The sequence below is a fragment of the Clupea harengus genome, chromosome 8, assembly GCF_900700415.2.
Source record: "Clupea harengus chromosome 8, Ch_v2.0.2, whole genome shotgun sequence".
In the NCBI taxonomy this organism is placed as follows: Eukaryota; Metazoa; Chordata; class Actinopteri; order Clupeiformes; family Clupeidae; genus Clupea; species Clupea harengus.
Window position 1 is genome coordinate 24,629,084 of NC_045159.1, and position 18,514 is coordinate 24,647,597.

Sequence of the window (18,514 nt, forward strand, 5' to 3'; positions counted from 1 at the left end):
GCTGAGCTGGTGGTATGTGGTAATGCAAAGGCTTACGAACATGCATGCAGGGGGCTTGGGATACAGCAACCATTGCCTCCTCTAAACAGAGATCGGACATTTTGTATATGTAGCATTGTACTAGGGGTGTTAGTCTTGCGATTTGTCCCATGGTCTTAAACATGGTGTTACGGGGGAAAGACCTCTATGGTGGTGGGCCAAACATGCTATTTGGCATTGTTGAGGTGCAGTCAGTGTTGTCCAGTGCTTGCAGTATTGTGCAGTCTTGTGTAGGCATGACAAAAGGCATTCTTGGACTGGAATGTCACATCCAGACATTCTACATGTACTGTGTTCATTCCTTTCATACCTCAGTGTGCATATTGTGCATATACTTAGTATTTTTAGTGTGTTTATTCACCATTTATGAATGCATATCACTCTGTTGATGGTGGCCTTCTGACAACCATTCAGATGTGGGGTTATGGATCTGACCCGCAGGTCCCGGTTGCGTACGGTCCTGGTGGAGTTATGAGTGGCTACACCATGTTCCAGCACCAGATCAAGGCCGTGCACGAGTCAGCTCACCAGGAGGAGAAGCAGCGGCAGGACCAGCGGCAGGACCAGCGGCAGGACCAGCGGCAGGACCAGCGGCAGGACCAGCGGCAGGACCAGGCCGACCTGGAGCGCAGGCCTGGTTCAGGCTCAGGTGGGTTTTTCCCCAGTGGTTTGTGACTCTTCAAGGGTGTTGTGAGTTCTGTACAGGACCCTCCTCGGAGCGAAATATGATTCATAGACTCGAGCATTTAAAGTGATGTGGCTCTTTAAAGGGATGAGCTCAGTCAGCCTTGAAGAAGGCATTAGGTCAGACTGAATGATGTCCATTTGAGGCAGCGCTTGATCATGAACCCAATGCTTTTATCACCCTTGGCAAAGTTGGTCAGAAAACATGACTCAAGTGACCTTCTCAACTTTCCCTGGAGTTCTTTTGTTGATGTGCACTATGTGGGTGTGGTATAGACAGGGAAGCAGCTAATCACACTGTTTGCATATAGCATAGATAAATATAGGTTGCTCTATGTAACCCACACAATTTGTAATAAATGTTTTTTTATTATATGTATTCTTTATTGTTTTTTATATCTTTATAGCTTCTGACTCTGAAGTAAACTTTATATTTGTGTCTGTATGTGTGTTTCATTCGCAGGCAAGCCATTCTCCTACATGCCTTACGAAGTGAAGTTGTCCATGGAGCAGGATGCCCATGGAGGTGTTGTTCGACCAGGCACTCCTTACCGTCTCTCCCCCAGGGAGCCCAGCAGGGCCTCGCCACAGCCAGACTCTGCCCGCTACAGTGTGCCACCTGGTAAGCAGGGCACGTACACACACCAACTGGATCTTCCACCTGACCACATCTTTGTGGTGTGGTATCGTACTTGCATTACATATATTGTATGCAATGAAACAAGTTTAAACTATAGTATAGAATAGTCTTATTTTATAGGTCAATTTGTAACTTTCTAGCTTGAATATTGAGGTTTAATAAACCCTTCTGGATGTGGGCAACTTTCAGAGCTTTTGGTGTCTAGCTAAATACACATTAATGGTTAATGTAACATCGTCAATTCCTTCACAAGTGAGCCCATATCTTCACAAGATTATCAATATTTCAAGCAGGCAGAGTAGTTTTATAACGGTTTCGTCATGGAGGAGTTTGCTTCCCTATCTCTGTGTCAGTGACCCATGAAAGCACTGACGTCCCCTAGTAGGAACTCGCAGTCAGATTTGCATGTTACATGTACTTTTAAGGAGAGGTCACAGAGTTGCTTCCTCTACGGAGGTCACTGCCATTAAGTGTTTCGGCCTGCGATTGGTCAGTGGTGCGGCGAGTGGCTATGGCATTGGCACCACAGGCTGGCTGTCGTGAATGACGTAACCGCAGCAGCTTTTTGCACTTTCTGGTGGCGTCATGTGTGCTCGGCTTGACCCGGTCCCCGTGTCTAATGCAACAACGCTGATGTTCCAGACAACAGGCCATATGTGTGTCTGTCACTGAAGGCCGCCTGTCAATATTTTATCAGCCATTACACATATTTGGACAAGTGACTTTGGATGACACTGAAGTGCAGTCAGAGGAAAGGTGGAGTGTGTGTGTGTGTGTGTGTGTGTGTGTGTGTGTGTGTGTGTGTGTGTGTGTGTGTGTGTGTGTGTGTGTGTGTGTGTGTGTGTGTGTGTGTGTGTATGGGGGGGGGGGGGGGGTCTTTGTTTCTAGCGTGACCAATGTGAAGACACATTGTCTTTCTAGATATAGAGATATCTGTTTTACAGATTTTACATTTATTTAGTGATTCTGTTTCATGAAACGGGGACCCTACTTATCGAAATCCAACAATAGCAAAACTAAGTTTGAGTTTAAAAGTAATATATCATCTGTAGAGGAAGAAAAGTAAAAAATAAAGGCGCCAAGATATCCCCACTCATAGAATGCATCGTGTCCAGTCAAAAAGTAATAAATTGTTCGACCAGATTTAACTGACAACAATCTCTCTGCTCCTTCCTCCACTTCCCTGGCCATGTCCTGACCCAAAGTATTTAGTCTTGACCTACTCCATTCAGCTGACTGACGTTGGTTTTTGTGCCACAGTATAAGTGACTTACGGTGTGCTATTGTGAGCGTCACTGCTTGGCAGTGAAGGAGAAAATCCCCAGACCGACAAGGTTAAGGCTAGCATCCCAAGGGAGAACATATGAGAACACCAAATCATATTATATTAAGTAAAATACTTCAGAGTATGTATAACATTAGAATACTTAAGTTTGTGGCTGCACTTCCATGAAGTAAAGGAAATGAAAACAATGACTGTTTGCCTAATACAAGTATGTAATGCCAAGTGATAATGATAAATATTCATAAAGATCTCACTATCACGATGTGTATTGCCTTTAATGAAACAATGTAATGTAATGTCAATGTTTTGTGCACAGCCCTAGTCATTTTTGAACTAAACATTGTGAAATACCAGTTCAACTCAACTCACTCAGTCTTTGTGTGTGAGTGTGTGTGGGTGTGTGTGTGTATAATCTGGGGTGTGTGTGTGTGTGTGTGTGTGTGTGTGTGTGTGTGGGGGGGTGTGCTGCCCTGCTGAGTGCAACCAAGCAAAGCAGAGCAGAGCAGAGCAGGGGCATGAGTGGATTTCCATGTTGGCATCTGAGTAGTAGAGAGCAAGGCAGATAAGAGAGGAATAAAAGAAATATGTCTTAACAAAGTCTACCACTGCCCCCTCCTCCAGTTCTCCATCCATCACCCAATCAGATGGTCCAGAACCTCACAGACGGCGTCCGCATGGCTTTCCCCCGGCACAGACCGCCCAACATTCCGTCTCCTCCTCCGCTCATTCCCACCTCCAAGCCCACGGACAAACCGGCTTTCATTCACGGGGGCTCCATATCCCAGGTAGGTGCATGTGCTTATTTCTATTCCCCTGCCAGTAAATAGCTAACAGCCTGAGCTGAAGAACAGTCATAAATTGTCCATCTCGATGGCTAAGTGTGCTTAAGGAACCTCTTATGTTGCTTCAATCACAGTACTGCCTGTGCTGTGTTGACTGTTTAATAGTCAGGGTGTGACTGCTCTCTCCTTTTGACATTTGCTCACTACTACTAGAACTCGTCAGTGGATTGTGACATCATCCCCCCCCCCCCCCCCCTCCTTTGCAGGGAACGCCTGTGACATACCTCCCCTCCCACAGCCACGCTGTCTACGGGCCCGAGGCAACCAAGAGCTCCGTGGGTTCCATATCTCTGGGGCTACCAAGACAACAGGACCCCACCAAGCCTGGTAAGAGAGATTCCCCGCTGTTGATGGTCTCTACCACGGACACTTGCCAAGTGATTTTATGTTTTGTCATTCCTGTTTTTTTCTCTCTATGGGTGCTTAATTCCAGTTCAGTATTGATATCTCTGGGTGTCTTTCATATACACTCTTTTTCTGTTCTTTTCCTGGCAGTGTCCTACATAAAGCAGGAGGAGTGTTCTCCACGAGGTCAGAGCTCACAAGCCGAGGGTCTTCACTCCAGAGCGCAGTACGAGGGAGTGGTTAGAGGTACCTCCACAGCTCTACTTTCCCGTGTTGTGTGTAACGGTGTCTGGAGTCCTTTCTGGACGCACATACTTACTCCCGCATAAATCAGGGCACGCAGAGTAAGTCAGTAAAACCCAGTGTATGAAAATGCCTCTGCGTTCTTGTAGGTGGTCCAATGTCTGCCATCCAGGATGTGGGCATGGTGAGGGGCTCTTCTGCCAAACCACAAGAGGGCTCACCTTTCAGAGGAGGTTCAATCACACAGGTAATAGCAGCTACCTGTGATACATAAACCTCTAGCTGCTGTATATTTTTTGTTGTCAGAAATGACTTATTTTTGTGACTTGAAAATCACTTTATATCTCTTTCCCTCCTCCCCTCGTCCTCCCCAGGGCACGCCAGCTCTGCCGCAGTCCAGTATAGCAGCCGACCTCCTGAAGACCACCATCACCAAACTGCCTACGGAGGACCTGAGCAACCCAGACAAGAGCAGGGCAGAGGCCATGGCTAAGGGCCACGTCATCTATGAGGGCAAGCATAGTCACATCTACTCTTATGACGGTGAGTGCCTACTGGACATCAACGGCCCCTGTTGTTCATTCACTTCTGCATTTGATTTGAAACAGTCGACTTGTGCAATATTGGAAGTTAACAGCTGTGCTGTTAAACTCGGTGTGAATATTTCGGAAGTTCCAGGTTTACTTCTCAATACACGTTGAACATCCGTGCATAATAAAGTAACATTAATGTAGGTTTTTACCATTTTTAAGGTATATTTTTGTAGGTGACGAGTTTGTATCACACCCAGAAGCTCATTTTGATGGTATATAGTCATGTGAAAGAGAGCTTAACCTATACATCACCCCCACTAGCAGGCCATCCACTATGTACTTCTCTGGAGAGTATTTATTTTACCACATTCACACATTCCACAGAAATGTACCAGGCACAAATTCTTCCTAATGGCAAAGCACCAAGTGCCAAAAGTACCAAAACCAGGTTTGTTGAAATAATATGGATTTGGATTTTTTTCACCTATAGCCATCAAGAATCCTAGAGAAGGTACAAGAAGCCCCAGGACAGGGCATGAGCTGAAGCGTAATTACGAGATGATGGAGGGAAGCAGGGGTCATCCTGCGAGGGAAGCTGTACCATATGAAGGTAAGGCTGGAGTTTGAGGGCCTTCTAAGGATGTGTTACCTTGGAAACCTCTGCATAGATATTAACACTTGTTAATTTCTTACAGGGTTGATAAGCAGGGCCAGAGATGGTTCTCACCCCGACTCTAAGGATCGGACTGTTGTCACAGGCTCCATCATGCAGGGTAAGTAATCACATCCAAACTGTGGAGACCCCTGGGATTTTTACAGACATTTTTGTTTCATGGTTTTTATGGTGATTTTGACACTATTTTTGTTTTATTTGTTATTATTTTTATTGTATTTTTGACACCTTTTAAAAAAACTTGATTTAAGTGCAGAAATCTCGAACTATCCTTGAATTAACGTTGGCTGCTGTTTCCAGGCATTCATGTCCTTGTCGTATGCCGTTAATGTTCACAGCATTTCGTCTAATGTTTGCAGGGACTCCTAGGGCATCTGTGGAAGCCTATGAGGAGGGCATGAAGTATGGCAAGCAGATCAAGACTGAAAGCCCGCCTATTCGCTCCTTTGAGGGGGGCATCACCAAGGGCAAGCCCTATGAGGGTGGTGTGAACACAATCAAGGAGATGGGGCGCTCCGTCCACGAGATCCCCCGCCAAGACCTGCAAGGCCAGGAGAGAGAGAGGAAGACCCCCGGACTGGATGGCTCCATCGGCCAGGTTAGAGCTCAGAGCGATTTAAATAAATAGTCAAGCATCACATCATGTCCTCACTTCACTTTTCTTATTTGTTTTACTTCTAATGTATCTTGCAATGCATTTCTTCAAAAGCTCAAATTTGAGAAATAATTCCCATATTGACACCCATGATGCCGTTTACATGAAGCATCATAACCTTGTGTTAGTCTTAGAAAGCTGCCACTATGTGATTAACGTTACAATACATATCATTACTTATGTAAATAGTTTGCTCTGTTGACAGAACCGTCAATACTTACTTATGTGTATCAATGTGCAGCAGTGATAATGCCATGCATGTTGTATAACCTTTACAATGTCTGAAAATAAGTCAAATCATTTTGGCTTGCATTGTTGTGGGAGAAGTAGAAGTTCTACTTCATATAATGCTAATGTAAAAACTTGCTTTTTGTCTAGCGGTTTGGAAGTGTTTGTCACTACTCTGTTTATTGCTGCAACTTATATGTATATCAACAAATGTCACCGCAGCATACTATAAAACCATCTATACTCAGTACAGAACTGTACTCTCAATGAATGTTGTCTGTGACTTGGTGTTCACATCAATGAAACATTGCCTTTGTGGTAATGAAGCTTTTCAGTACTTATCAGTTTTTATTCAGTACTTGGCGCTCACTCTCTATCTCTCTCATCTCATTTTGTCCCCCTCAGCAGTCAGCCATCAAGCATAATGTTAAGTCGCTCCTCACCAGCCCCGGCAAGCTGCCCCACTCTGCCATGCCCCAGTTGGAGGCCATGGAGAGGGCCAAGTACGAGGAGAGCAAGGCCTCCGACCGTGTGCGCCACACCTCCGTGGTCAACTCCACCTCTGTCCTGCGCTCCACCCACCAGGACAGCGGCAGGTCCCAGGTCAGCCCAGTGATGTACGAGGACGCCAATGCCCGAAGGACCCCTGTCAACTACAGCAGCAGTAGCAGCAGCTCGATGAGAGCCTCCCCACTGCTGGTGCGGGGACCGGAGGGTATGTTTGGCACATGCCATCATTGTACTTACCCTCTGGCTTAATAGTCTTTCTTTTCTTTTTTGAAGTTGTCCTGATTATACAGAAATATGTCTGTCTAACTTATTTGGAATCCACTTGGTATTCTTTTAACTGCTGTCCTCCTGCGGTCTAGTACATTTTACTCTTTACTTTTTGGGACTTTACTGGGAGACCAAATAATTCTTTATTTATTCCCCCCCAAATGTATTACCGCCTGTCTAAATGATAAGGTACGACTGCTTGAGAGAACCAATACTGGCTCGTGCAGATTGCAATGAGAGCCTCGGTCTGATGTGTTCTCTGGTGTCTCCTCAGGGAACATCTCAGCTGGGAAGCCGGTGTCTCAGGAGCGGAAGAGCGCGCTGGTCAACGCCCAGGCTGGTAGAGAGAGCGTTCCTGCCAGGTCTCCCGTGCCGTCCGCCGACCCCATGGCCTCTCATTTCGACCCGCACCACCGACCCGTCATTCCCGGAGAAGTGTACAGACCTCCCCACCTGCCCCACCACATGGATCCCAACCTTGTTTTCCACCCAGGTAGAGGCTTTCCCCTGTCTGCTTTCATTACTACCCTGCTCAGGTAGAGGCGTTCCCCTGTCTGCTTTCATTACTACCCTGCTATAAGAAGGCTCCTAGGGGTGACTTAGAGCTACCTATAAAGCATTTATTCATTATCGTGTATATTTAGTATTAGTCCATTTTCCATACAGTATTGAATGGTATTATGTATATACCAAGGAGCAAAGCAGCTCATTACGTGGCTTTGTCCATGCTTGTGCGTGAGTAATACGTTTCCTGGCTGTGCTGCTCGGTGCTCTGGCAGCACTTGGTCCATTGGCGGCAGCGGGAGCGCAGCGTGGACCTGTGGACTTCCTGCTCATGTTTTTCCTCTGGTATCTCTGTCGTCTTGCCACCCCCAAAACAGCATACATATTTCCGCGGCAACCTTCTCCGACAGGCTACCCCAACACGTACCAGCTGTACACCATGGAGAACACGCGCCAGACCATCCTCAACGATTACATCACCTCGCAGCAGATGCAGGTCATCCCTCGGGCTGACGTGGCCCGCGTACTGTCACCACGGGAACATCAGATTCCCATACCTTACCATCCTGGACCACGAGGTAAGGGGTTTGTGTCTGTGTCTGTCTGTGTGTTTGTGTGTGTGTGTGTGTGTGTGTGTGTAGTGGGGTGTATGTGAAATGGACAGTTGTGTGAAGGACTGAGAGATGTGTCTGTGTACGTTGTAGTTTGAAGAGTTTGTGCTCGTGTGAACTAGTGGCAACCTTTTCCAGACGTACAGAAGCAAATGACCCTGGCAAATTGCCTGCCCAAACACTCAAACCAACAAATAAAACAATAACGGCTGGGGCTGTTACCTGTATTTGTCCTCCCTATATAATTACAACCTGATTACTGCTGCAAATTAATTATCCCATACAGTATGTTAAAATTGTAATTGTAAAATGATGTGCTCAAACATTGTGGGAGATTTCTTCTCTTGTGTAAGTGTTATACTAGCACTGCTTTCTCAGCTGAAATGCTTGATTTTAATGGGTGCAGTTGCTGATTCAGCCAGGGTTGCACACCGGCACCTGGCTGCTGTTGCCTACCAATCCACTATTCCACACTGCATCTATGTGTAGTATAATCTACTAATCCAAATACTAGTCCAAATTTGAAATGAAACCAAAGACATGAGATTTAATCACTAGCTGACAGCCTAACCCGCCGCCAGTATTCCGCGCCTTACTTGCTGGTAATGCAGCCGGAAGCTAGAGCTGCTCTTAGATGTGTATGGATGGCTCTGAGACATGGGTTCGCTCTGGTTTGTTCACCCTGTGGCCCTTTGCTTCTGTCTGCAAAAGGTATTATTGATCTAGCCCAGATGCCACGAGCTCCTATCCTGTTGTCTGACCGCCTCACCTACCTCTCCGGAGCTCATCCCCCTTTCTCTCCTAGTGCTTACAACCAAGCCTCCATGCTTGCAGGTGAGGATACCCCCACTCCCATCCCCCCCACTCCCCCCCCATCCCCAATCTTCCCACCCAGCTCTGCCCTGCACTATCCTTCTTCCCCTATCCCTAAAGGGACAGGATCGCTGGGTAGCACCTCTTTCTAATGGGCCATCACCACCACCCAGCCGCTGAAGAGCACCTCACCAGGGGTTTTCTTCCTAAAAGTCTCCGAGTCAAAGGAGACTGCTTGTGCAGTGCAGTTTGAACGAGTGCTGGAGTGTTCCAGAGAGAGGTGCTCATGTCACGCTGGCGACATGAGCAGACCTGAGACTCTTTGAGCCAAATGTATCAATCTTTGTGTACAACTTGCTGCAGGACCACGTGTACGCACAATCCCACGATTTGTGCACAGAGGTTTTTCATTTTCCAAGTTATCACACAACACAGCGTACGCGCTACATACGCCTGTTCTCTTCATAAATCTGAAAGCGTGTCAAATCAGCGTGAAAGCGTGTCAAATCAGCGTAAAATCGTGTGCACATGAACAGGCTTAACATTCACTCCCACAATTATCTTTAACTGGATTAAGAGACACCTTAAATTGATTGGATTAGCATATACATCTTTCAGGTAAACCTCACAGACAGAAGGCACACATAAGAATAAACTTGAATTTCTCTTGCTGGTCATCCTGTGGATTTATTAGGGGACTAGGCTGCCTTGTGGGTCACGTATGTGATCAAAGTTCAATTAAGTCTAATGTGCCAGATAAAGTTAAGGATACATGGATATGTTGGCAATACATTCTTACAGAAATCACGCACTTCTCCATTTGCAATTTGTGCTCTACACTGCTTACATAAAGAATGGATAAATCATCCAGGCAGTTGCACTACAACATTTGTAAGTGTCATAGTGGAGTCTCAAAAAATCTGGGTATTGATTTAAGTTTTTCCGATTATCAAACCGATCATCCTCTTGGTGCCTGTATTTCAATGTGTGAACAGTCAATTACACTGATTGTATCATGAAAACCTGACGTTTCTACAAAACACATATTTATAGATCTACGTACTGTTAAATATACCTTGAAGTAAACCATGCGCAAAGGTGCACATGTTTTCCTGGCAAATATCTTTTCATAAATACCGTTTCATTTGTAGGAAAGTGCTCAGCACTGGTGTATGCACCGTTGACATATGGGCCTTTATCTGCTATGTTCACTCACTAGGGGCTCAAGTCATGGCACCAGATCCAGCACACACACACACACACACACACACACACACACACACACACACACACACACACACACACACATTCACTAGCAGCTGTTGTTGAGAAATGTTAACACACAGGTGATGAGAGGTCATGTATTTGGTTTAGCAGCACAATAAGCAGCTTTGCCCCCCTACAGTGGTATCAAATCCAGTTTATTTCAGGTCACAGAAAGAAAAGAAAAGCTAGTCAGGGGTTTAAACACCACAGTTGTGCAGTGCTGTGTGTGTGAGTGTGTGAAAGGATTGGGGGCAAACATGAAGGCCCCCCCTCTGCTTAGAGGGGGTGTGATTCAGTTTCACCACCCACACCCCCTCTAAAGCCCCTGACGACAGTATCCCTGTCAGACCCACGCTGATATTACAAACACAAGGACAACCTCTTAACCTTAGGGGATTACTTCTCAAGGAGTCACCCTTTAAATGAAGTCATCGTGGATGTTTCTTCCTACTCTGGACTGTTTGTGCTGACCCCATAACTGAAGCTTACAAAGAGAGAGAATTACCCCCCTTCCCCCCCGTAATAAAACAAGCAAGGAATAACGTTGCAGATGAGCTGTTGTCATTCATTCCCTAAAGGAGATCATTGCATTCCGCTTCTACTTGTCCCTTTGTTTTGTTGACCTTGTTGTTTTGTTTTGGGTGTGTGTGTGTGTGTGTGTGTGTGTTTGTGTGTTTGTGTCTGTTTGCATGTGTGTGGACATTTGTTTTGCTACCCTGCCGCCATAGCAGCCAGCGTCGAGCGGGAGCGAGAGAGGGACCGTGAGCAGCGTGAGCGGGAGAAGGAGCGCGATAAAGAACGCGAGAGGGAGCAGAGAGAACGGGAGCGCGCAGCGGCAGCGGCAGCCAATGAATACATGCGTGGAGGTAACACTCAGGGAGAATTTCATGTTTCTTATATGGGCTTGAGCAAGACTACAGGCTCTTATCTGGAAGCCGTCAAAGTTTAGGGGGGCCAAATATATATTTCAATGGGCCTTTTTAGTGAAGGGAAGGTTTTCAAAGGCAAGCTGTGGGAGCCTTGTCGGTAGCAGAGTTTGCCTGATTTCACTATCGAACATTCAGTGATTTGTCCTTAGATAAGCATGTGACATCTGGCCTTAAAATCAAATGTTTGTTTGAGAATAAAATGGAATGTTTTAAAGCCATGAATAATTTAGTATGACGTTGTGTGTTACCATGTGGTCTATACTATTCATTGTGTAACTAAATGGGTTTTTCTCCTGTGGTGCAGGTCCTGAGCGCCCGGGCAGGCCTGGTAGCAACAGTTACATGCGCTCCCCCTCGCCCTCCGTGAGGGCACCAGAGGGAGCCAATCAACAGCGGGCCAGCATTTTCCAGGCCACCAACAGCAAGAACAACACCCCTCTCATGTAAGTGCCCTAGCAGCCCAGGCCAAACTGGGGCAGGCTACCATCTTTGTCACTCAGCTGACATAGTCTTTTGAGCTACAAATGCAATTCAGATGATCTATTATGTACGTGGAGAGCTACCTCACTAACACAGAAATCAATAAAAAGAAATGCTTGAATGTAGTAGACCTTTACTTCTTCAGCGGCTGATGTTTATCTCCGCTGTGGTCTTACTGACATCTTCTGGTGTCCCATTAGGCCCATGTCATCGCCTGCAGCCGCATCCCAGGGTCGCTACAACACGGCCGCCGACGCCCTGGCAGCCCTGGTGGACGCTGCCGCCTCCGCCCCCCAGATGGACGTGGCCAAGGCAAAGGAGAGCAAGCACGAGGCCCCACGCGATGAGGACATGAGCTCCTCCTCCTCGTCTGCCCGCCGCAGTGCCGCAGCCTTCAGCGAGCAGCAGGAGGCCGAGAGGCGCTCCATGCAGTCTCCCTACAGCAGTATGGGCATGCCTGGGGTCAAAGGTCATTCCGGCTATCCAGAGGGTGCGGCTGCAATGGGGAGGGACAAGAACGCGCCCACCAAGTCCCGCATCGAGGAAGAGCTCCGCACTCGAGGGAAGACCACCATTACCGCTGCCAACTTCATTGATGTCATCATCACGCGCCAGATTGCCTCAGATAAAGACTCGCGTGAAAGAAGCTCCCAAAGCTCAGACTCCTCCAGCAGTTGTAAGTTGACCTGATATTTTCAGCATGGAATCAGTATACTGTACTGAGTTCACCACATCCATTAGTTAGCCAACTTACAATGGAGGTACACATTTTGCCAGTGAAGGAGCTCTTCTAGTTGAACAGCCTATCCCACCACATAAAGTATATCCCCTAATATCTTTCTGTAGTAGCAGACCTGCTGAATTTCCTTTAGGGGCAAGGTTTGGTGGGCTTGTGGGTGTCACATGAATGAACAGGATGCTGTATGCTTGTGTTGAGATAGTTTGGTTACCTGTAGCGGTGTAAGAAGCTCTGGTTCTCCGCACTCAGTGTCGTCCAGCCGGTATGACGCCCAAGCCGGAGGAGCCATCGAAGTGATCAGCCCCGCCAGCTCCCCAGCTCAGAGTCAGGAGAAGCCCGAGAGCTCCTTCCCCCAGGAGAAGGCCTCTCAGCCACCCACAGGTGAGGGAACAGTTAGACCTCAAAGACACGGTGATGATTTCAGGGTTCCCATGGTCATGGAAATCCTGTAAAAGTATTGGGTGTAAAAAATCTCATTTTACAGGCCTGAAAAGGTCATGAAATTCAGTAAATTCATTGAAAGTTTTGGAAATGTCATGAAATTTGATTTTGTGGTATGTAGTTCTAATGAAATGACTTGTTATTGTACTCTTCCATGGATAATGTTTTGTTGTGTGTTTTTACAGTGTGATACAGTGTCCACTTCGATTGACATAGTCTAACAGAAAAGTTATGGAAAAGGTTATTTAATTTCATTCTGAAATTAGGCCCAATCTGTGCTGTAAAGTATGCAGTTTTGTGCACTTCTAGGTTGTGAAAGGTCATTTCATTACAGGTCCTGGAAATGTTTTGAAATGTTGTCAGCGAAAATGGGTGTGCTGTGATGTGCTTAGAGCAAGAAATGTGTTTGGTTTAGTTTACACACATTAGAACTTTGTTTTTGTTGAATGAGCTGTACAAATTGTGTGAAGTACAAAACTGGAATTTCTGGTCAGATTCCCTTAGCTCAGAAGCAAAGTTAACCCTTGATTGTTTACCCTCAAACATCGGTTATGCTGTGAGGTAAACAGAACTAAATTGATCGGTCAGCATAGAACCTCCCCCGCCTTCTTTTTGTGGGCGACGCACTAACAATCTTATCCTCTGCTCTGCAGGAAGCGTGAGGGCCTTTGACATGAGCCGCTACCGTCAGCAGGTGGAGCGGGACCCAGGGCCTCCGGCTCCGCAGCACCCGCCCACCCCCCAGACGCACCGCGTCATGACCCTGGCAGACCACATCTCGGTGAGGAGGCGCATCGCCAGACGCACAGGCGTCATTAATGTGTTGTTAGTCACAGCAGATACATGCTGATGCTAAATAGATTGTTAGGCTGTGATGCCAGCGGGAGTCACCTTGATTATGTGTGTTTTAGCAGGCAGTGTTTTCATGGACAAAATGACTGAACTGTAGAGTTTTTTATATATATAAATATATATAAATATTTAAATATATATAGTTCCCATTTGCTCATAATGGCGTTGACTCGTCTGCATGGTTATTTGATGGATTTTGTTCTTTCCATACAGCATATCATAACCCGGGACTTTGCCCGTAATCAAGAGCCTAGCCCAGTCCCTACATCCATGCCCTCGTCTTCATCCTCCTCTTCCTCCGCGTCAGCCACATTCCAGAGCTCGGCCCCACACGTTTCTGGTTCTGGGTCCGGCCGGGCCAAGGTGCCCAGCAACTACAGCCCCGAGAACCCAGTCCTGAGCTCCCATCACCAGAGGACTCCCAGCAGAGTGTCCCCAGAGAATGCCCCCGAGAAGCCAAGATCCAGGTAGATCACTGAGCACAAATACCCCCCCCCACACACACACACACACAGACACACAGGAGCTCACATGCAAGCATATATGTGCCTCTACAAATGTTGTTCCATTTATATATTAAATTCAAAACAAAACAAAAAATGTTTTTCTCAAAAATACATTTCATTTCTATTTCTATTCATCCATATTGTTTTGGTTTGTTGTCTTAACTTTTGTTCCCTCGTCCGTTCCCTCTCCAGGCCGGGTAAATCTCCTGAGCGCGGTGGTCGACCGCAGGAGAACTATGAGCCCATCTCCCCACCCCAGAGCTACTCCGCCATGGACAAGCCGGAGCCCTCTGCTGGTGTGCTGCAGAGCCAGAGGAGGGAGGCTGACATGCCTGAGCAGAGGTATGCATGTGTGTGGCCTGCCTAGAACTTTCAGTCAGCAAAATCTATATTTGGATTGTGTGTCTGTGCGTTTGCTTAGTGTTTTTTATTGTGTGTGTACGTATTTTTGTACGTGTGTGTGTTGGGGAGAGAGTGAGAGACCTATCTGGACCTGTCAGCAAAATATAAATTAAGATTGAGTTTCTTTGTGGGAGTAAGGGAGACTGAGAGGGGAGAGGGTTTGTGTGGGTGTGTGTGTGTGTGTGTGTGTGTAACAGACACACAGATACCGTAGCCTGGCATACGAGCTCTGCATGCCCATAGGGGAATGCCGCCCCCCCCACCCCTGTCTGTGGTGTCGCTCCATGTGGCATCCCTGTGGAGTGGAAACTGGGCGATGTGCCCAGGGTGTTGCGGTGCTCCCCTCCCCTCCTCTCCCCCTTGATCTGGCCCGGTTCGACCCACTGTCACCTCTTCTCCCCTGATCCTGTGGCCTTTCTCTGGTTACAGGACGGACACACGCTCGCCAGGGAGCAGCAGCTATCTGCCCGCCTTCTTCACCAAGCTGGAGAACACTTCCCCCATGGTGAAATCCAAGAAGCAGGAGATCTTTCGTAAGAAAGGTGTCGGTGATTCTGATGTTGGTATGTGGGTCCTGTCTTGTCTTTCACTTTAAGTCCCAGCTCAAGTTACATGAAAAGGTTTTGTTTTTTGTTTTTGTTTTTTTGAAACATGAAAATTCAATAATAAATGCAATATTACTTAATAGTGCGTCAACATTTTTCTTTTTAAGACTTGTAAGAATGGATATTTAAATGTAACATCATAGAATTAATGTAGAATCAACACAAAAGAAGTACACTTAAATTAAAATACCATTGTTTTATAGCACTAAGACTTTCTCAAATCTATTGACCCTTTTCAAGCTTTTTGTCAATTACTCTTTGACGAGTTTGTAAATTCCTCTCCTTCCAGTCCCGGCACAACCAGGTACAGAGATCTTTAACTTGCCAGCAGTAACCAGCTCAAGTAAGTACCGTCACATCCCAGGCCTTCAAGATAATGCATCCTTTTTTCCTCCAGCTGCAGGTCTTCTAATCTGTCTGTCTGTCTGTCTGTCTGACTGTGTGTGTGTGTGTGTGTGTGTGTGTGTGTGTTCATTTGTGGTTTCCTCAGGTACCGTGAATCCCAGGAACCACTCCTTTAGTGACCCGGCCAGTAATCTGGGCCTGGAGGACATCATCCGCAAAGCCCTGATGGGGAACATGGAGGACAGGCCAGAGGAGTCGGCCCAGGCAGGGGCTCCCCACACGGGCAGCACCAACAACCCCACCAGCATAGCAACAGTCAGCGAGGGCCGGCAGGAGGCCAACCCCTCCCCAAGCACAGGTACGGAAACACACTGATTGACACACACACACACACACAAACACACACACAAACACATACATACACACACAGTGTCACATGCCATCAAATCAGTAAAGTTTCAATCAGCTTCATGTGTGATTGTGATGGCACTCGTTAAGACGTGTGATTTGCTGAAACACTGCCTTCCTCCGGGCGTCCCAACAGGGAAACAAAAGCCGCAGGGAAAGCCCAACAGCCGCAAGGCCAAGTCGCCCAATCCTGGACAGGTATTCCCTGGGGAGCGCCCATCCTCCGTGTCCTCGGTCCACTCTGAGGGAGACTACCACTGGCAGGCGCCCACCTGGGCCTGGGAGGAGCGACCCTCTTCTACAGGTCTGAACCCTGCACACACACTCAAGGAATATACTGTCCTCAGTTCAGTTCAGTAGATATGCAGGCCTCTATTTGTACAATACTGTAAGTCGCTTTGGATAAAATGGTGTAAATGTAAGAATACTAATAGACAATAGCCAGTTGTGTTATTTAGTGATGAGCTGGACCAGAGGAAGGCTTGGTGCGGCACTCTCACCTGATGAGTGGTGAACGCACAAACCTGTGCATCCTGTTGCCTCCGCTTGGAGTAGCACCTCACTCACCCTTCTCACTTTGTCTTCTCTTCTCCCCCCCCCCCTCATGCAGGCTCCATGCAGTTCCCGTACAACCCCCTGACCATGCGCATGCTGAGCAGCACGCCACCCACCTCCATGGCCTGCCCATCGCCCTCTCTGCAGTCCCAGCAGCCTCCGCCACCAGGGCCGCCGCCCCAGTCAGCAGTGTCGGGGGGAGCCGGCCCTGTGGCACCGCCGAGCCGTGTCTGGGAGCGCGAGCCGCTGCTGCAGGAGCAGTACGAGACCCTGTCGGACAGTGACGACTGAGCTCCGCCACGAGACCAACGACGCCCCCACCCTTATGAAAACCCCCCCATCGCCTCGCTTCGGGGCCCTGAGGGAACAGCCCCCTCCCCACACTCCCCCCAATGCGGGTCTACCCCGCCCCGCCCCGCCTCGCCTTGCTCAGAGCCTCACTCTCAGGCAGATGATGCGGAGAATGGCTGGGGTGGACCAGCGCCCCCTGGTGACACAGCCAGTGGAAAAGAGGCGCAGACTCTTGGATGTTGCCATGGTGACAAGTATGTTAGGAGCTTTTTTTTTTCTTTTCTTTTGTTGTGGAGAAACTTAACCACGTTACCTGGCTGGGGGGAAGAAGGCAGCTTAGACTTGTGTTGACAGAGGTATGTGTCAGTGTTTTTTATTTTTCTCCCTCTCCTTCCTTTTCTCAGTTTTTAGTTCATATTGCCCAGCTCCCCTCTCTCTGCTGTTCCAAACAGAAATCCGATTTTTGTAAATTGCCTGTCCCATTAATGACAGAAATAACCAAACTAATGGCACCTCTGCACCATTGTTGCACTTTTTTGCTTTGTAAGCTTTGACAGACATAAAGGCAAACTACCTATTATAAGTTATTCAAGCTACCCCCTGAAGGGGTCCTTCATTTGATTTCATCAGTCAACATCACGCTTCGGACTTCCTGAGTTCCAGTTTATCTTCTCCAGTCGCTGATGTGGTCGTATTTGATTTTCTTTAGGGTATGGTACAGCTCTTTCATGCGAGCGGCTTGAAAGACCATTCTGGGTTTTTTTTTCTCTTTTTTCAGTCTCTTCATGGCCAGAGGAAAGCTAATTCTGATTTTTGTGGTTTATGTTAATAAAACTCTCATTGTCTCGCTCCTGGGTCTGTGTATCATTCGTTTATTTGGTTTGATTTGGTTTGGTTTGATCATTGTTTGTTGTTCGCTTTATTGAGTGGGAGTTAAAAAAATCAAAACCAGAAAAAATACCACATTCTGATTTTTGTTCGTCTTGTGCGGGGAACATTTTTTTTTTTCCAATCTTAAATTCTGGTTTTAGACATCCTCTGCAGTTGCAGCTAGTCGGCATGGTAAAAGTTAAGCTCTCATTTCTTCAGACAGTCTTTGGGTGGCTGGCACAGTAACTCTGGGGTGAGGAAATTTCATGAACCCCCCCCCCCATAAGGTTTTCAGCATGATGAAGGTTCATACACAGGGTACAACTCAAGTGCGATCATGTGGAGAGGATTTGGAATGATCCAGCAGGTGACTAGGTTGTTGCTACAACCACCCACCCCCCGATGAGTAGGATTTTTGAATTTATCAAAGATTTCTCACTAGCTTGGTACTACCACGTGTTATGATTATAACAGGTCACAGTTTAAAGCTGCAGTAGATAATTTTTTTTTTTCTAAATATACAGTGAAGCATGTATTAATGTTAGCAAATGTCCTCAAAGTCTTGTACAAGTTAGGGTCACTGAACAGTCTTGATGGCAAGCATTACGTTTTCTTAGTGGGGCTCTGCCTGTAACTAACCCTAGCTAAAAATCTGTTGGATCACCACAAAAATGAGAATTCATGTGAAAGGCAGGCTTTCCATTAGGTAACTTTAAATATATTTGTGTACTCTGACAGCCTTAAACCTTCAGTAAGATGTTTGAATGTTTATAGTCAGGCATTAATAACCAACAGCACATCGTGATTGCAATAAATGGCTCTTATTTTTTCCAGAGTGAGAGCAAATGTTTCACATCCACCAATATGAATGAATTAATCAAGGCTGCCAACAATACTTAAAATCATGCACACATGGTTAAAATGATATGTTATTGTTTACCCTTTGTTATGCA

The 18,514-nt window shown here is 46.9% G+C and overlaps 1 protein-coding gene across 15 annotated transcripts in view; it reads left to right on the forward strand.

The window, feature by feature from the left end:
* Positions 1-17,541, forward strand: part of ncor1 (nuclear receptor corepressor 1) — a 63,696-nt gene extending 46,155 nt beyond the window's left edge. For 8 of the 15 annotated variants that reach the window (XM_031572435.2, XM_031572436.2, XM_031572434.2 and 5 more), the window contains 26 exons: positions 454-688; positions 1,187-1,345; positions 3,270-3,433; positions 3,697-3,817; positions 3,986-4,081; positions 4,228-4,325; positions 4,453-4,621; positions 5,102-5,221; positions 5,307-5,384; positions 5,644-5,882; positions 6,573-6,882; positions 7,219-7,437; positions 7,826-8,026; positions 8,771-8,893; positions 10,867-11,004; positions 11,372-11,510; positions 11,748-12,223; positions 12,536-12,667; positions 13,381-13,508; positions 13,793-14,046; positions 14,278-14,427; positions 14,917-15,050; positions 15,382-15,435; positions 15,583-15,795; positions 15,982-16,149; positions 16,456-17,541. In XM_031572435.2, coding sequence (XP_031428295.1) covers positions 454-688; positions 1,187-1,345; positions 3,270-3,433; positions 3,697-3,817; positions 3,986-4,081; positions 4,228-4,325; positions 4,453-4,621; positions 5,102-5,221; positions 5,307-5,384; positions 5,644-5,882; positions 6,573-6,882; positions 7,219-7,437; positions 7,826-8,026; positions 8,771-8,893; positions 10,867-11,004; positions 11,372-11,510; positions 11,748-12,223; positions 12,536-12,667; positions 13,381-13,508; positions 13,793-14,046; positions 14,278-14,427; positions 14,917-15,050; positions 15,382-15,435; positions 15,583-15,795; positions 15,982-16,149; positions 16,456-16,691 — 4,554 coding nt within the window. In that variant the 3' untranslated portion in view covers positions 16,692-17,541. The remainder of the gene's footprint in view (positions 1-453; positions 689-1,186; positions 1,346-3,269; positions 3,434-3,696; positions 3,818-3,985; positions 4,082-4,227; positions 4,326-4,452; positions 4,622-5,101; positions 5,222-5,306; positions 5,385-5,643; positions 5,883-6,572; positions 6,883-7,218; positions 7,438-7,825; positions 8,027-8,770; positions 8,894-10,866; positions 11,005-11,371; positions 11,511-11,747; positions 12,224-12,535; positions 12,668-13,380; positions 13,509-13,792; positions 14,047-14,277; positions 14,428-14,916; positions 15,051-15,381; positions 15,436-15,582; positions 15,796-15,981; positions 16,150-16,455) is intronic. The other 7 variants (XM_031572440.2, XM_031572446.2, XM_031572439.2 and 4 more) reach the window with 6 other exon arrangements.
* Positions 17,542-18,514: the final 973 nt, after the last annotated feature.